The 16,900-nt window shown below is 43.2% G+C and overlaps 1 protein-coding gene across 6 annotated transcripts in view; it reads right to left on the bottom strand.

Annotated features, from left to right (window-relative positions):
• Positions 1-16,900, bottom strand: part of ATP2B2 (ATPase plasma membrane Ca2+ transporting 2) — a 512,499-nt gene that overhangs the window by 299,133 nt on the left and 196,466 nt on the right. For all 6 annotated transcript variants that reach the window (XM_019537048.1, XM_019537047.1, XM_019537046.1 and 3 more), the window contains exons 3-4: positions 3,252-3,509; positions 1,807-1,932 (exon numbers count right to left, since the gene is read on the bottom strand). In XM_019537048.1, the coding sequence (XP_019392593.1) occupies positions 1,807-1,932; positions 3,252-3,509 (384 nt within the window). The remainder of the gene's footprint in view (positions 1-1,806; positions 1,933-3,251; positions 3,510-16,900) is intronic.

Here is a 16,900-nt window from a genome sequence, read left to right on the forward strand (position 1 = left end):
GCTAACTTTTTCACAGTGAACAACATGGCAATTTATAGGGAAACTGATGAAAAGTTCTGTAATCAGCAGACATTGGTAAGATTAGTACCCTACTTCTAACAAAGTGCCATGCATTTTGAATAACCAATAACAGTCTCCTCTAAGTAATAATAACTTCAGCAGTTGTTGCTTGCAAGGTTTAGAATTTTGGAATGGTTTAGTAGGGAAAATCCCCTTCACAAGATCTCCTTCAATACTTAATAAATTCCAGCACAGTAATCTAATCCACAAATAAGAATTAAGATGGGTTTTACAACCACATGCAAAAGACGAGGAGCATTTTTCACACATGAAAAAGTCAAGAGCTCAGTTTAAAATGAAAGTATCAGGTTTTAATAGATTGACTTTTTCACTGCTGTTTTAATAACACAGGCCCCTGCCATGTTACATTTAAGAGGTAATTAACCAGTTAATCGCACTTTAAATTGTGACTCAGCCACACATACAATCAATTAGTGGTGTGATACAAGGAGGAATAAGCCACAAAGTTATTTCACAAAAAATGTGTAATTACTTTGTGGCGGGTTCCTATCATCCCATCAACTGAACCCATGACCAGGGGTGACCCTGTGGCTGGGATCCTCACCAACTGATCAAGGCTCCCTGCTGGGCAGGTTCCACCATGCACCCCTGCTCCTGGGAGCCCACACAGCTAATGGGCCTCATGACTGTCGGGGTACACTTTACATCCCTGCAGTCCCACAATCAGGCCTTCTGTCATGTACATATGGTATTATAGCAAGGGTGACAGTGTAGCTAATACAACAGATCCCATAACTTTTTTACCTTCATGTCTGGAAGGGCTCTGGTACCGGGCAATCTGGAGCCTGCCATTTTGGGAATGAGCACAGCCGATAACCCAGCAAAGGAAAAATAGTATTCCACATAACCAATTCACATAACCAATTCAGTATGCATAATTATATTAAATATGAGACTGTAAAATGTAAAATTTGAATTCACCTTGAAGGTTACTAAGAATGCTTAGACATAAACTAGGATGATTTCCTAGTTTAACTGTTTTCTCCTTAATACAATCTATGTTGTCTTTTCTATTTTATTTCAGTAAGTATACTAAGATTTATTTCACAGAACCTAATATTTAAGAAGTTTTTAGGAACAGCAGTATATATTATCAGTTGTTAAATTAAGACTGGCATACAATGAATTGAAATAAATGACTGTAATACCCAATACTGTTATAACAATAGCAATATACTGAATCAGTTCTTGAATTAAGACTTGATAGACAATGACTGATCTAAGTACCGATACCTAACTTGCCCTATATAAATATTTTCTTATTATTGTTTGGCAATGCAAGATCTAAATATTATGAGCAGAAACAGATACACAGTGGGCACATCTACAAGAGACACTGACTGTGCAGTAGCCAGATAATATTGTGCAGTGTGCGTCATAGCACCAACAGTGCTAATACACTATTCTGCAGTATTATTAGGGATTAGAACTGTGCAGTATTATTAGGGATTAACTACTGTGCAGTAGTGTTTCGTGTAGACATTCCTCGTGAAAACAAAAATAATGCATATTGTACAGGAACTATGCAAGATTTCTGCCTAAATCTGCACATACAAAATCAGTAGTACTTTAAAAATATTTTTAATACCACCTTTCCATTTCCAAATCTGACCGTGTCTGGGAAGCAAAAAAACCCACAACACACACACACACACACACACACACACACACACGGATCTCATGTGCATAAACCTCTACTTCAGACGGAACAAAATGCTGACTTACCTGACAGCAACATAGGGTCTTTGTCAACAGATTTGCGGACTTGGTCTGACTCTCCAGTTAAAGAACTTTCATCAATTTTAAGGTCATTTCCTTGAATAAAAATCCCATCAGCAGGTAGGAGATCACCTGTCAATAATAACATGGTATAGAAAAACCAGAAGAGTTTATGAGATTATTCTTTTTCTTTAACCTGCTCAATCTTATTAAACAATGATAAGAGTCAACAATAATTAAATATTTAATAAATGGATTTATATAAAAATAATCATTGTTGTAGTTCACCTTCACCCTTATATTTCTGGTTTCTCTAACTGTTTAGAAACAGATCCTGTAGAGGGCCACCATTGTCATCCAATATGTTCAACACAGTCTTTAACAGGCATGCACTGAAAGTTCTAATCCCACTAAAATTACAGGATTTTTTTTCCTTTTAGTGCTAAATCTCCTCCTAGATGATGGAAGAGAAGGCTATTCTCATACATTCTACTAATTCAAGAACAGGTGGTGAGGTCATCTCAGTCTGATAGGGCCTATGGCATTTCTTCTCCTGTTTTCATACTTCTTGTTGACAGGGCTGCCCAGTCACATGCATTTCATGTGCAACTCAAGCCTTTGGAAGCTTTATATTGCATTCTGACAGCAAAGCTCAACCCTTGTTTGCCTGGGTTGTGGACATGGTCCTTGCTAGCAGCAGCTGGTAGAAAGAGCCAAGCAGTCACTTTGGCTTCCTGTCTCAATGGAAGGAAAAAGGCATAGTCAAGCTCAATAGCATAGATGTTTCACTGGAATTTACCAAGGTGGTCAAATAAGAATGTTTTTACAAAGCCAATCCAATATGCCAAAGTACCAGCACAACCCAGGCAGATTTCCAACCTGTTGGAACTCTATTTACATGCCAGTGCACCCATCTGGAGGGCTTCTAGAGCACTCAGCAACTCTAGGGCAACCAGCTAGAGGGAACCTAGATATCCTAAGACTTCCAGGGTTATTGGCTCTGGGGCAGCCATTTCACCAATTGCTCTGGGGCTCTACTCCTTTTTGTAAAGGATATAAAAACTTTGTGTTGCCATTCCTAATAAAAAATGCAACCACGCTGAAAATATGGGAATCTTCCATGAAACAGAATTAGCTTTCTCTGCCTGGCTCTAATCATCACCAGCTTCATTATCAATAGGAAGTGAAAGCAACACAAGTAAAGAGTTCTGTGTCAGTCCCTAGCTATCCTGCTTTCCTCCTAGAAATTCTTGTCATCCATTTATTCCAGTCACTCTCCATCCTCCAGCATCCACTGAGCTGTCCAGCTCCTCAAACACCTTCCTAAATACCCCAGCTAAAAACCCCTATGTTTTATTCAATGCTAAATCCTGTTCCAACCTACAAAGTGTATTGACTGAATGACTGAAGATTACACAAGTAGTTGTAGGAATCTACATGGTGAAACTTACCATATTTCACCTGTGCAATATCACCAACTACGATCTCTGCAACTGGGATCTGAATAACTTGTCCTCCTCGGACTACAGTAAATTTCTGTTCCTGCTCAATACGACTTTGAAGCCCACGAAATTGCTTCTCTTTACTCCAATCATTAAAAGCAGTGACAACTACCACACAAATAACAGAGAGTAAGATGGCAGCACCTTCGATCCAACCAGCTTCTGCCTCACCCTCATCTTCAGTTCCTGCTGCGGCAGTAGCACACCCTAGGGAGATAAATGGAGGTGCAGCCTTAAAAACAATTGTCTAATTTATTGAGATTACAGAACAAGAATCAAAACAGATTTGAAATAACAAAGATAAAATACCTACTGAGTCTCTCTCCAAAACACTATCAGAGCTCCAGAAAGAGATGTGCTAGAATAGTCAGGTTTTGAGAATACTGAGACAGAAAAAATATGAGGGCAAAAAATACCATCAATATAGAGAGCAAGCATTCACCAGGATGGGGAAAAATGTATTCAATCACAACAAGGAGTGGAGAACTATGAGAAATAGTAATCAATTCTGTCTAGAAGGTATGAGTTAAAATTAAGAAAGGAAAATTGGTACAAGGAAAACAATGAATGCCATTAAATTGTTTTGAGTCTGTACTTAACACATCCCAGATATGAACATCTTGCATCCAGGTGATATCTACTATGTTAAGACATTTTGATTTACAAGTGTCTGTTGCAAATTGATTAAAGGTAAAAAAATGGGGTTACTTCAAACTTATATTTAAATTCTTTTACCTCCCTGCAGAAAAACACTGAAAAATAGCAGATTTAATATGGAGCTTGATATCTGTTCTTGTTTCTTTAATGTTATCAGGTAGACTCCAGTGACCATATGTTTTCTAAGACGGTTTTATTAAGCATTAGTTAACATATCTCTACATTCTTGTGTGAGCTAACCCACCAGAGATGCATGCATTGCAGTTTGTTTAACCTAAAACAAATTTGTTCAAAAAATCATTTTTTTTCATGCAGTTAAGCAAATTCCTTGAACAAATCTTTAAGTGATAATAATCTAACTTCAACTAACTATGAATATCAGGGGGGAAAAAAATCTATTTTATAACATTACCCATATCCCAGATTGACCATTTATAATTAGTAACTTCCCCACAAAGGAACACAACATTTTAATAGTATTGTGGGTAGATTAAAATTAAATTGTAACTTTACCACTTCAGATATTGGTTCACATAGGAAATTAAAGTTAGAAAAAAGTTTTACCTCACCACAGGCAACATTTTTTTTCTGAAAAAAAGTACATGACATCACTTAAAATTCCAGATGCAGTTCATTTTACATAACTTTGATAATCCTTTAAGAATAATGGGATTCATTCTTCTTCAATATGATTAAAATCATGGAGGCAATGCAAAGCCAGGGCTTTAATACAGAACTTGTGGTACAGAGGTGATGTTAATTAAAATTGCTCCTAGCACTAAGCTGTTGAAATATACAGCAAAATTCAAATGAGGTAACTGTATCATAATCTGAGAAGGGATTTTTTTAAAAATATAATCGTGTGTAAAATAAGCCCAAGGCTTCAGTGACACCAGAAAATAATAAGATATGTACCAGCACCTTCATTCAGCTCCACTGTTATCAGCATGTACATGGACCTTTGGGTGGAAGTTTGGTTTTATGGTTAATGCATGACATTGCAACCCAGGAGATACAGATTCAGTTCTCAGTGATGCTCTGTGAAAATCAAATTCTCTCTTTCTGCTTTTTTCTTATCTGCAAAGTGGGTATAATGCTTCCTTTCTTCTATCCTTTGTCTCATCTATTTAGATTGTAAACCTTTTGAAGAAGAAACTCTTTTACTATGCATTTGTATGATGGGTAACATAATGTCTGCATCTCACTTTGATTCTTTCTCATGGCTAAATTATTTACTTAGAATTAACTACTTCTATCCTTTAGATTCAACTTAACTGATATTCTAACAGCACATAAATATTATCTCTTTTTATATCATGATAAATAAAAGCAAAATCTGTATTTAACCTGTGCTATTTTAAAACTGTGCAAATACAATTGGCAGGGTTGAACAAAACTGCTTAAATTTTGACTTTGGTAGTATTTTTGTCCACAAGTGAATTCTGAATTAGGTGATTTGATTAAAAAAATGAATTATTTTATATTGTTTACATTAATTGTTTATATTAAGTATAAAGTATTAGGGCTGTGAGACGCTTCAGTCACTGATTCGATTTGGCGGGGATTCGACTGCATTCAATGGCCAAATCTCTGAATCTGAATTGAATCAGGAGACCCTTTAATCTCTTTGAATCAAACTGGAAACCTCTGAATTGATTCGGAGAGATTCAATAATTCAGACATAGACACAGCTTTAAATGTTTTTTCTACATACCTCAAGGTACCAGGCAGCTCATGAAGGCTGACATAGTGGGATAGATAAAGCACCCAATGTAAGTGCAGGGGGGTCCTCAGTGTGCTCAGCAGCAGATCCAGAAGTGGATCAGAAGCACTTCCAGTCAGCTTCCGGGTCTGCCCTGGAGCATGCGGGGAACCCACCCTCCCCCACCCCCGACTCGGTGACTGGTGCCTCCTGGGTCTTGGGGGGGGGGGGGGCACCCAGGGTCCCTCCATGACTGATCACTGAGCCAAAGGAGTGTGTGGGGGGGATCCTCTGCATGCTTGGTGGTGGACCCAGAAGTGGACCGGAAGTACTTTCAGTCCACTTCTGGGTTCACTGCCGAGTATGCAGGAGGGCCCTTTGCACTCCTGTGGGACGCTCCGTCCTCCCCACCATTTCACGAGCAATGCCTGGTACCTTGAGGTATGCAGAAAAAAACATTTAAAGCTGTATTTATGGCTAAATTACTAATTCTCTGAATTAGCATCAAATCTTCAGGTTTGGATTCAGCCAAATCGAATCAGGACAGTGATCCAAGTCAACTAATCAAACTACTGTCCCCTGAATTCGGCTGAATTTGAATCTGAATCAATATGGCCCGATTTGCATACCCTTATAATGTATATTAGGTGTATGATTGTTTAAACTAAGTAAATATATAAGATTATATTCCCTAACTCATTATGTTTTATAAAGTCCTCTAACATCCAAGGCAATTATTTGTGATTTTAAGAAATAACTTCTGATACCATTCTAGAGCATTTTCTAAGATCTGGAGATAAAAAAAACTATTTTACTTTATTGGCAAACAGAATAACAACTGATTAATCCAGCAACATTTGGATTTAGACTAGTTTTAGCCACAAAGGACACAACTACACAAGACATTTACTGTACAGTTAATTAATAGACATCTCAGTGTCTATACGTATGCACCTATTAGGGCACACAAAACTAATAAATGCCACAGCAGGGTAGGACTTATAAATACAAGTTCTATCCTGCTGCAGAGTTATTTTATATGCACACATGTAGATGCTGAGCTAGCTGGTTGGGGCATGAGGGTGCCTTTGTGAGAGGGCTGCCTGCTGGCTAGCCCTGTGCTGGAGCACCCTCATGCCCCATCCAGCCCCTCTACAGCACTTTGAGGCTGGTTGGAGCAGCCTCAGCATAGCAGGCTGACTTCCATGACCCCTGCCAGCTGGGGCTGCTATGACTTGGCTCAATGTGCTGCAGTCTGGGTGCATATGTAAACTGCATGTCCGGGAGCTTCCTGGGAGCAATAAACTATGGAGCAATAAATTCTGTAGTTTACTGGTGCACATTAATGGCATGTGCCAATACTCCCAACGGAGCATAAGTTTGTTATATCTAAGCCAGGTACAAGACATTACACTTTTACTGGTATAAGTGATCAGAAACCAGTCTGTAACCATAACAGAACAGAAGTTCATCACACATAAACTGGTTTAAAACTGGCAGAACCTGGTCTATTTGTTCTCTCCACCCCCCTCCCCACCTCACCCACCAATAGGTGAACATGTGTTCTATTCACTACTGATCTAGATTATACCACTTATGGAAAACCATACAACTTAAATTGATTCCACCTCAGATTTTTTAATACTTGTACATAGCCCTAATCTCTTCTTTCCTATCAATGCTCCAGTGTTAGGGACAAAGAACAGAGCAAAAAAAGGCTGTGTCATAGTGGGTCACAGCTGGCTGAGATATTCAGATTTCTGTCTGATCCATTTGCTGAATCCTAAATTAAGCAGATTAAAGCAATCTGTGCTGTTATAAATCACTAATTCATATATCACGCGCACACACACACACTGCCATACACACACACACACACACACACTAGCAACTCAGATACACACACATTCCAGATAATTAGTCTGGGTTCACACACACTACACACACCAAATTTAGACAGAATCAGTTACCAGTTACCAACACCTGCACATTCAATACACATATGTGGATTACTAATTCATATACCACACACACACACACACACACGATGATATATATATATATATATATACACACACACACATACATACATATATGTATATACACACACATATTTGTATTCACTAATTTATGCACATACCACCCACCTACACATACACACAGGTGAGTTCCTAAGTTGGGTGTTGCGATGTGTATGTATGTATGTATTTGGTGTACTTGGGATACCTGTAGTGAGCACGAGGCAAAGTGGGTGAAAAAGGAAGTGAAAAATTTTCATTTTGCAAGACAAAACCACATGGAACTTTGATGACTTAGAGTACAATGTTTTTTCACAGTGGAAGTTTCCCTACCATTTTTGACACTTACACATAATATGTAAACCTATTCCATTGCCAGAATCGACGCCCATGATGTTAAATGAGTGGCGCAAGGTCAGGCTGCAGGCTGGATTCAGTATGGGCTTGGTGCATGGGGTTAGTCCATGGACACACTCTGGCATGCCAGCCTGGTCCCTCAAAGTAGATCTGGCTGTGGAGAGACTTTGCATTTTGGTGTGATCCAGTGGACAGGGCTATATCATCTGGAAATTTAGCAATGGAGGAGATGCACAATTAATGCGTTTACCACTCCCCTTTCACTGAATTTCCAGATTGCTGGGGAACCCTAGAGGCTGGATTATACTGCCCCAAGGGCCATATTTGGCACACAGACAAGAGATTAAATATTGCTGTAACCATTACGGCAATGACTGGCATTTGGGACACCTGAAATAGAATAAGGAATAACTGCTTATTAGCTAAAAGTAGGCATGTCACAGGGCACTTATAGAATAAGTCAGGGGTTGTCAACCGAGGGTATGTGTATCCCTGGGGGTATTTGTGAAGGCTCCAGAGGGTACACAGCATCAGTGCAGAGAAGCAGGGGTACTTGGGAAGTGGCAGTTAGGGGGGTGGGGCTGCAGACACCTCCATCATTCCGTGTTGCCGCTGTGTGCCACTTCCCCACGCCCAAGTACTCCTGCTTCTTCGCAATGCCAGGTTCACATCCGTCTGTCCAGGGGAGTTGCTGATGACTGGACCCTCCCCCATTCCCCAGCCAGCCATCAGCACCCCTCCACACACACATCCACAAGGGGTACCCACAAGAAGAGGTACCCATCTGAACAGGTACTCTGCTTAAGAAAGGTTGAAAACCACTGGAATAAGTGACTTACAGATCTGAACATTTAAAATGTCACCTGCCCTGCAAGAAATGGTCTATCTTAAAGAGGATGTTTAATTATATTATGCTAAGTTCCTGTGTAAAAAGGCTTTTGAAAAGGCACTTTATTTCTTCAAGAAACATGGAAATGTAAGTTTCAAGACCACAGAGGACCACAGTACTGAAAGGGGCTCCTGGCCATGAAGTCTGCATTCATAGATGATCATTTACCCATGTTATCCCAAAATCACAATTTCAAACTCCCACATACAATTAAAAGGCCCAAAACCAAAAACACAAAGAACACCATTCAACATACCATAGGTAAAAGCAGGGGAGATGATAGCACTGCCAATGCTTGCCACTGCAATGACAGAGAAGCGATTGCTCAGAAGATCTTTGGAAGAGGACCACGGCCGACATTATAAAGGAAGCCAAAATCCCTCACAGTCCATACCAATCAAATTTGGGATAAAATTCCTTCCTGGCCAGGTACAGATATTAAACTTTAACAAATTACTCTACACCATAGACACATATGGAGCCATATACATTTGCTGGTAGCACACATCCTGTGGTGCATGAGTCCATTCTACAGTTGGAATAGGATTACAAATAGCACGTAAGTGCCAAAAATGGTATAAGTAATTGGAAACTGGTGTATACCCACAATAGAACAGAAGTTAAATGCACAAAACTAGTCTATACCTGTAACAGAAGAGAAGTTCAGCATGCATAGACTGGTTTAAAAATGGCAGAACCCAGTTTAAGGTTTGGCCTCCCCTCCCCGCACACCAAAGGGTGACTGTGTGTTCTATTTGCTATGGATCTAAACTACATCCCTTATAGAAAACCATGTCACTTAGATCGACTCTGGCCTGGGCTTTTTGAATGTCTGCACCTAGCCCCTGGCTTCAAATTTGGTGATTTATATGATCATGAAGGGAAGACCAACACCCTCTAGTCAGGAACCTGTCAGTTCTCTAAGAATCTGCAGGAGTATCAACATATCCCTGTGGCAGGCCAGTAGGGGATGCTCTTGCATTAAGCCATCCACCTTACTGCACCTGACCACCTTCCAGGCTCCAAGTGCCTCTCTGGGGGTGCCTCACATCTGGCTGACCCCCTTCCTAGAGCACACCCACTAGCCTGGGAGTTTCACTGCCACCACCCAGGGCTGGACTTGCTTCTGGCTCTCTGCACCCTGGGAAACACAGGCCTAGTAGCCCTCAAGGGTACTTGATTCACTTCAAGAACTTGGGATGCTTCCCTCAGTCAGAAGCACAAGTAGTGGTCTCCCTTAGTCAGCTGAACCAAGGGGACCCCAAGGCATAATCTAGACCCACTCCCAATAAGTCTCCCATGCTAGGTACAAAGAAGAACTTTATTGGTTACAAGGGGTAGGTTTGGAATAAGGTACAGGGTACCGCAATATCAGAGAAGTCCCATACAGCAAACTCCCATGTCTGGGTAGCCTTTGATCACACATCTGAGTTACTGCAAGCTATATATCTAGTTAGATCTCAGGTAAATTACTCACAAGTATCATCCAGAGGCAGTTGGCAATTCCCTCTGGAGGCAGGCAGTTCCTTGATCATGAGTTTTGAGAGAGAGCAAGTTTCAGATGGTCCAGCTCTTCTCTCTCTCATGGCTGCTGTCCCCTCCTCCTGGGCAGTCCTTGACTTATATAGCCCTTGTGACCTCATTTACCTGGTCCAATGGAGGCCAGCACCTGTTGGCTGTCAGCCAACCAATTTGAAATACATCACTAGTTGCTGGGCAGACTGGCAGTTCCTAGCTCCCCAGGGAGCAAGCCCCTCACCCAGGTATGTGATGCCAGTCACATAGGCAGAGGGAGCAGGTTTCCCTTCTCCCTCAGGAATGTTTCCAGCTCAGATTACCCAAAGAGATAGGGTAAAGGTGTGTACCCTCTGCTGGGCCCATCCTAACCAAATTGTCACAGAGCAGAGTTTTTGGGGAGAAACAGAGGTGGCCTTCTGCCACAATCCCCACCAAAATAAAAAAGGAATCACTCAGCTCTACCTGTGGCCAATGTCCCAATACTTTAGGGGAAGGAGGGAAAAAATCAGAAGGTATATGCATCCATGAAAGGGAAACATTTCCTTCCCAGCTTTACAGGTGACTAGCAAAAGCTCTGAAGCATGGAATTGCCAGAAATCTACCATGTGACACGGGAACAAGGGACTTACTTTATACCATGATAGGAGGACTGCAAATTTTAACAAATTATTCTTCTTATAGTAGCAGGACACTGAAAATGCCCTCAAGCCACTCTCTCCCCACCACACACACTTTACCTGTAGCAAATTAAAGTGTGTTTGTGATGTTTTGGGTATTATGCCTGATAGTAGTATGTGAAGGTTCTTTCTGAATAGAAAAAAAATGTTTAGATAGGAATGATCCTGCCTTGAGCAGGGGATTGAATTGGATGACCTCCTGAGGTCCCTTCTAGCCCTACTTTCCTTTAATTCTATGATTACTTGGTCCAGAAAACCTGTCCGAAACTTAACCTCACTGAGAGGTGGAAAGCTTCTCCTAATTTCCAGTATAAATTTGTAGCCAGTTTGTAGTAAATTGATCTTGTGCTAAGTCCTAAAACTGACCTCTGAAGGATACAGCTAGTAACCTCTCTCCAATCACAACCTGCTGTAGTAGCCCTTTGAGCCAACTCTTTATTTGCCTCAGGATTGTAACATTGACCCCTGTCCTTTTGAATTTGGCCATTAATTTCCCACAAGGGATAGTATCAAAAGTTTTAAGTACATTGCGTTGCCCTTATCCAAGAAGTCTGTAACTTGTCATTGAAGGATATTAAATTAGTCAGATACCATCCTCCTTGGACAAACCAAGGTTTGGTTTTTTTCTTTTTTCTATTTACCTCCATGTCTTTTACTATTTTTTCTTTCAATATCTCTTAAAAAATCTTACATATGATTGAAGTCAAGCTAACAGATTTGTAACTGCCACAATTACTTTCTTTTTCTAAAAAACAGGCACTGCATTTATTATTTTTCAAGTCACAGGGTACTGTCCATGGGTTGACAGTAGAGCTGTGCAAAATTTCGACCGCCATTTCGTTTCAGCAATGTTTCAAGCATTTCAACGCTTGAAACTCTGAATCTAAACTGAAACGGAGATATGTTGAAACATTCGGACTGAAACAAAACAATTCAAAATGTTTTGAAGATGTTTCAACGTTTTGAAGGTGTTTCAAAGCTGGGCTTGCAGGGAAAGAGAAAGTAAGGAGAGGGAGGGGGAGAGGGGAAAACAGACTGACACCTGTAGCTGGCCAGTGTCTGTCAACTGTCCCTGAGGTCCCTTCCAATCCCAGTGCTTTGGAGGGCAGACCTAAACATTTTCTAAACAGCATATAACCCTGTGACTGCCTAAGCTGCCAGTCTTTGTCAGCCTGTCTCTCGCCAGAAAGAAGCAACTGAAAAGCACTGACTCTGGCTGCTTCCTGGCTCTACTGTCTAACTAGGGTGTGTGTCTTTTACTTCCAAAGGATAGGATAGGACAGAGCTTATACTGACAGTTTAGCTATACTAGCCTAACTCCAATACTAGTATTGTTATCTCTATATCATTTTTCCCCTATATCCATTCCTTTGAAATTCTTTTTTTTTTTTTTTTTACCTGAAGAGAAAGAAGTCTGTGTTTTGCCTGACAGTGTGATCACTGAGTACTGTTCAGGAAAGCACAGCATAGATTAGATAGATTGCACACACAGCCACCTACATATATTATGTATACTACACATACATACTACACACAGCCATACACTTTTTTCCAGCATAGTAAAACCTGATGCATTCTGGAAAGGCCAGTGCTGCTGAGTCTGAAAGAGGAGTGAGAGGGGGCAGAGGGAGAGGCATCAGTTCCCCACCACCCAAGCTGAGACACAGCCTCTTTTCAACCAGCCATGAGGCTTCTGCTGGTACTGGGAGCAAGGAGGTTGCAGCAGTGCCTGCAGCTACACCTCCTCTGACACCAGCTGTGATAATAAACCCCAGCACCAGAAGCATGACAACAAGCAGCATCAGCAGCACAGTCTCCTCTACCCCAACTGCAGGTCCCAGCTCAAGCCTCCCACTCCCAGTCTTAGAGGAGCTCAATCTTGAAGTAGGGGACCTCAACTTGATAGCACAAGAAATTGTTGGGCAGGAGGGGGAAGCAGAGTTTGTGCTCCACACCCCTCAAAATTCCCCTACAGCCCGGTCCCCTTCCCCGGAAGGGACTATGGAGGAGGCTGTGGAGACAGCTGGCTCAGCTCCTCCTGTAGTTGTGCCTCTGACTGCTGAGGAGGGGGATAAGCCAGGAGCCCAACCTGCACCCCAGAAGTGACGGGGTAGTGTAGCCTGGGATCATTTTGAGGTGGCAGATGATCCCACACATACTACCTGCCTGCACTGCCGAGACAAAACCAGCTGAGGAAAGGAAGCAAAATGGACGAGCACCACGGGGATGCTGACGTATCTCCGTAGGCACCACTGCCTTGCCCTTGCTCCTCCTTAGCATAGCACCAGTGGGAGCATACCCCAAAAGAAGTCCCCCTCTTGCTCCAAAACTCCTGTCCCTGCAAAACAAAGGCAGCCACCCTGGAACAGTGGGGGAAAGGAGGGCAAGCAGGGGAGTGCATTCCCAAGCTGAGCGAGGTCACCCAGAGCACTGGAGAGATGCATGCTGTGGATGCCCAGCCCTTCTCCTCTGTTGAGCAGCCAGGGTTCAGGCAGCTCATAGAGCGGGGGGTCCCATCATATAAAGTTTCCACATGCACCACTTTCAGCAGGATGGTGGTGTCCTCCCTGTATGAAGCATGGCAGAGTACTTGAGGGAGAAGCTGCACAAGGCAGGTCTGCAGGTGGCCTTACACTTCACCTCGGACATCTGAAGCAGCCAGGGTGGAGATCACACCTACCTTTTCCTCAGAGGGCACTGGCACAACCAGTCAGGCCATCAGAGGGCTCTCCTTCAGGCTGAGGTGACTGATGAGTGCCACATGGCAACCGAGACCTGGTATTGGCAACAGGGGATGACATGATAGGGATACAGATCAGTGGTCAACTGGGGGACAGTGACCACCAAATAACAGAATCCATCATAAGGCGTAGAGTGGGTAAGATAAGTAGTAGGGTGGAAGTGCTAGACTTCAGGAAGGCTGACTTCAGCGAACTCAGGCGTTTAGTCAATGACGCACTGCAGAGCAAGGAGATTTGGCGAAATGGGAGTCCAGGAAGGGTGGCTGTGCCTTAAGGAAACAATCCTTCGGGCACAGAGGGAGATGATGAAGAGGGAAAAGGGGGAAAGGGACCAAGAGGATTCCTTGGCTTACCAGAGAAATCCAGAGCAGCCTAAAGGCAAAAAGGGGGACATATAAGCAGTGGAAACAGGGACAAATTACTAAAGAGGAGTATGCCTCCTCAGCTTGCAGTTGTAGGGAGGCAGTTAAAAAGGCCAAAGCTACCACTGACCTGAGGATGGCATCCCAAGTTAATGATAACAAAAAATTGTTTTTCAGATATATAGGGAGTAAAAGGAAGGCCCAGGGTGGAATAGGACCACTACTGAATGGGCAAAAGCAATTGGTGACAGACAGGGAGGAAAGGCTGAACTCCTCAATGAGTTCTTTGCCTCAGTCTTCCTAAACAAGGGGCAGACAAGTCTCACATGGTAGAGAGGCAACAGCTGGGTGCCAGACTACCAAGCATTGACCCTGAGATGTTGCAGAGTCACTTGGAAGGACTGGATGTGTTTAAGCTGGTAGGCCCGGATGAGCTCCATCCGAGGGTACTGAAGGCACTGGCCGATATCACTGCACAGCCGCTGACAAGAATATTTGAGCACTCGTGGCACACGGGACAGGTCCCAGAGGACTGGAAAAGGCCAATGTGCTCCCTACTTTCAAGAAGGGGAGTAAGGAGGATCCAGGCAACTATAGGCCAGTCAGTCTCACCTCTATCCTTGGCAAAATCTTTGAAAAGATTATTAAGGTTCATATATATGAGAGCCAAGCAGTAAAAATTATGCTGAGTTTCATAGCAGGTAGATCATGCCTGACTAATCTAGTCTCTTTTTATGACCAGGTTACAAAACACCTCGACAGGAGTAGAGGTTGATATCGTTTACTTAGACTCCAGGAAGGCCTTCGATATGGTAACCCACCCCATACTGGCGAACAAGTTAAGAGGCTGTGACTTGGATGATTACACAGTCTGGTGGGTGGCAAATTGGCTAGAGGGTCGTACCCAGAGAGTGGTAATGGATGGGTCAGTATCGACCTGGAAGGGAGTGGGTAATGGGGTCCCGCAGGGCTTGGTCCTTCGACCGATACTCTTCAATGTCTTCATCAGTGACTTGAACAAGGGAGTGAAGTATATTCTATCCAAGTTTGTGAATGATACAAAACTATGGGGAGAAGTGGACATGTCAGAGGGCAGGGAACAACTACAGGCAGACCTGGACAAGTTGGACGAATGGGCAAAAAACAATAGAATGCAATTTAACAAGGAGAAATGCAAGGTGCTGCACCTAGGGAGGAAAAACATCCAGCACCCCTACTGCCTAGGAAATGACCTGCTTGGCAGCGCAGAAGCAGAAAGGGATCTTGGAGTCCTAGTGGACTTCAAGATGAACACGAGTTGTCAGTGTGATGAAGTCATCAGAAAAGCTAACTACACTTTATCATGCATCAGCAGATGCATGACAAACAGAACCAAGGAGGTAATACTTCCCTGCTATTGGGCACTGGTCAGACCACAGTTAGCATGGAGTTTTGGGCACCACACTTTAAAAGGGATGTGGATAACCTGGAGAGGGTCCAGAGAAGGGCCACTCATATGGTTAAGGGCTTGCAGGCCAAGCCCTACAAGGAGAGACTAGGGCACCTGGACCTCTTCAGCCTCTACAAGAGAAGGTTGAGAGGTGACCTTGTGGCTGCCTATAAATTCATCATGGGGATGCAGAAGGGAATTGGTGAGGCTCTCCTCACCAAGGCGCCCCTGGGGGGTGGTCACAAGAAATAATGGCCATAAGCTAGCAGAGAGCAGATTTAGACTGGACATTAGGAGGAACTTCTTCACAGTTAGAGTGGCCAAAATCTGGAATGGCTCCCAAGGGAGGTGGTGCTCTCCCCTACCTTAGGGGTCTTCAAGAGGAGGTTGGATGGGCATCTGGCTGGGGTCATCTGAACCCAGCACTCTTTCCTGTCTATGCAGGGGGTCGGATTCAATGATCTATTGGAGGTCCCTTCCGACCTTAACATCTATAAGATCATGGGGTACATTAACCGCTTGGTGCAAGGTTGGCTTTTTGGGCAGGCCAAGCTCACCCACAGGTTCATGGTCACCAACAATGGGGCCAATATGGTCAAGGAGGTTTGTGATGCCAACTTTGTTGGCATCCACTATGTGTCACAAGTTCCATCTCATTGTCAGGGATGCCTTGGAGAGGGACAGGGCTTCTGGTGACAGTGCCAGCACCACCAACAAGCTCATTTCCAAATTCAAGAAGGTGGCAGGCTACTTCCACTGGAGCATCAAGGGGGGCAAGATGCTGGGGAAGAAACAGGCAGAGCTAAACATCCCACAGCACAAAATCATGCAGGATGTGGAAACTAGGTGGAACTCCACATACCTGATACTCAAAAGGTTGGTAGAGCAACAGAAGGCCATCAATGATATGGCCTTGCTTGAAGAGATTGGGACCAGCACCCCCCTTAACAGAGCTGAGTGGGATACCATCTCCCAGATCTTTCTGGTCCTCAAGTCCTTCCTTGAAGCCACCAAGACCCTCAGCATTGTTGATGCCCTCCTTAGCCAGGTGATCCCTGCAGTGAGGGAACTTCAGAACCAAATGGAAAACTTCCAGGGGATCAATGTTCTTGGCTGGAGAAAGCCACTGTTACCAGATGTGCAGGCACTGGTGAGGTGGCTGAATGAGGGCATCAGAAAATAGCTCGATCCATTGCTGTCCAGTACAGTCCATGTGCTGGCCACCATGTGTGATGGAAGGATGAAGGG

The sequence above is a fragment of the Crocodylus porosus genome, unplaced genomic scaffold, assembly GCF_001723895.1.
Source record: "Crocodylus porosus isolate Cpor-Errol unplaced genomic scaffold, CroPor_comp1, whole genome shotgun sequence".
In the NCBI taxonomy this organism is placed as follows: domain Eukaryota; kingdom Metazoa; phylum Chordata; order Crocodylia; family Crocodylidae; genus Crocodylus; species Crocodylus porosus.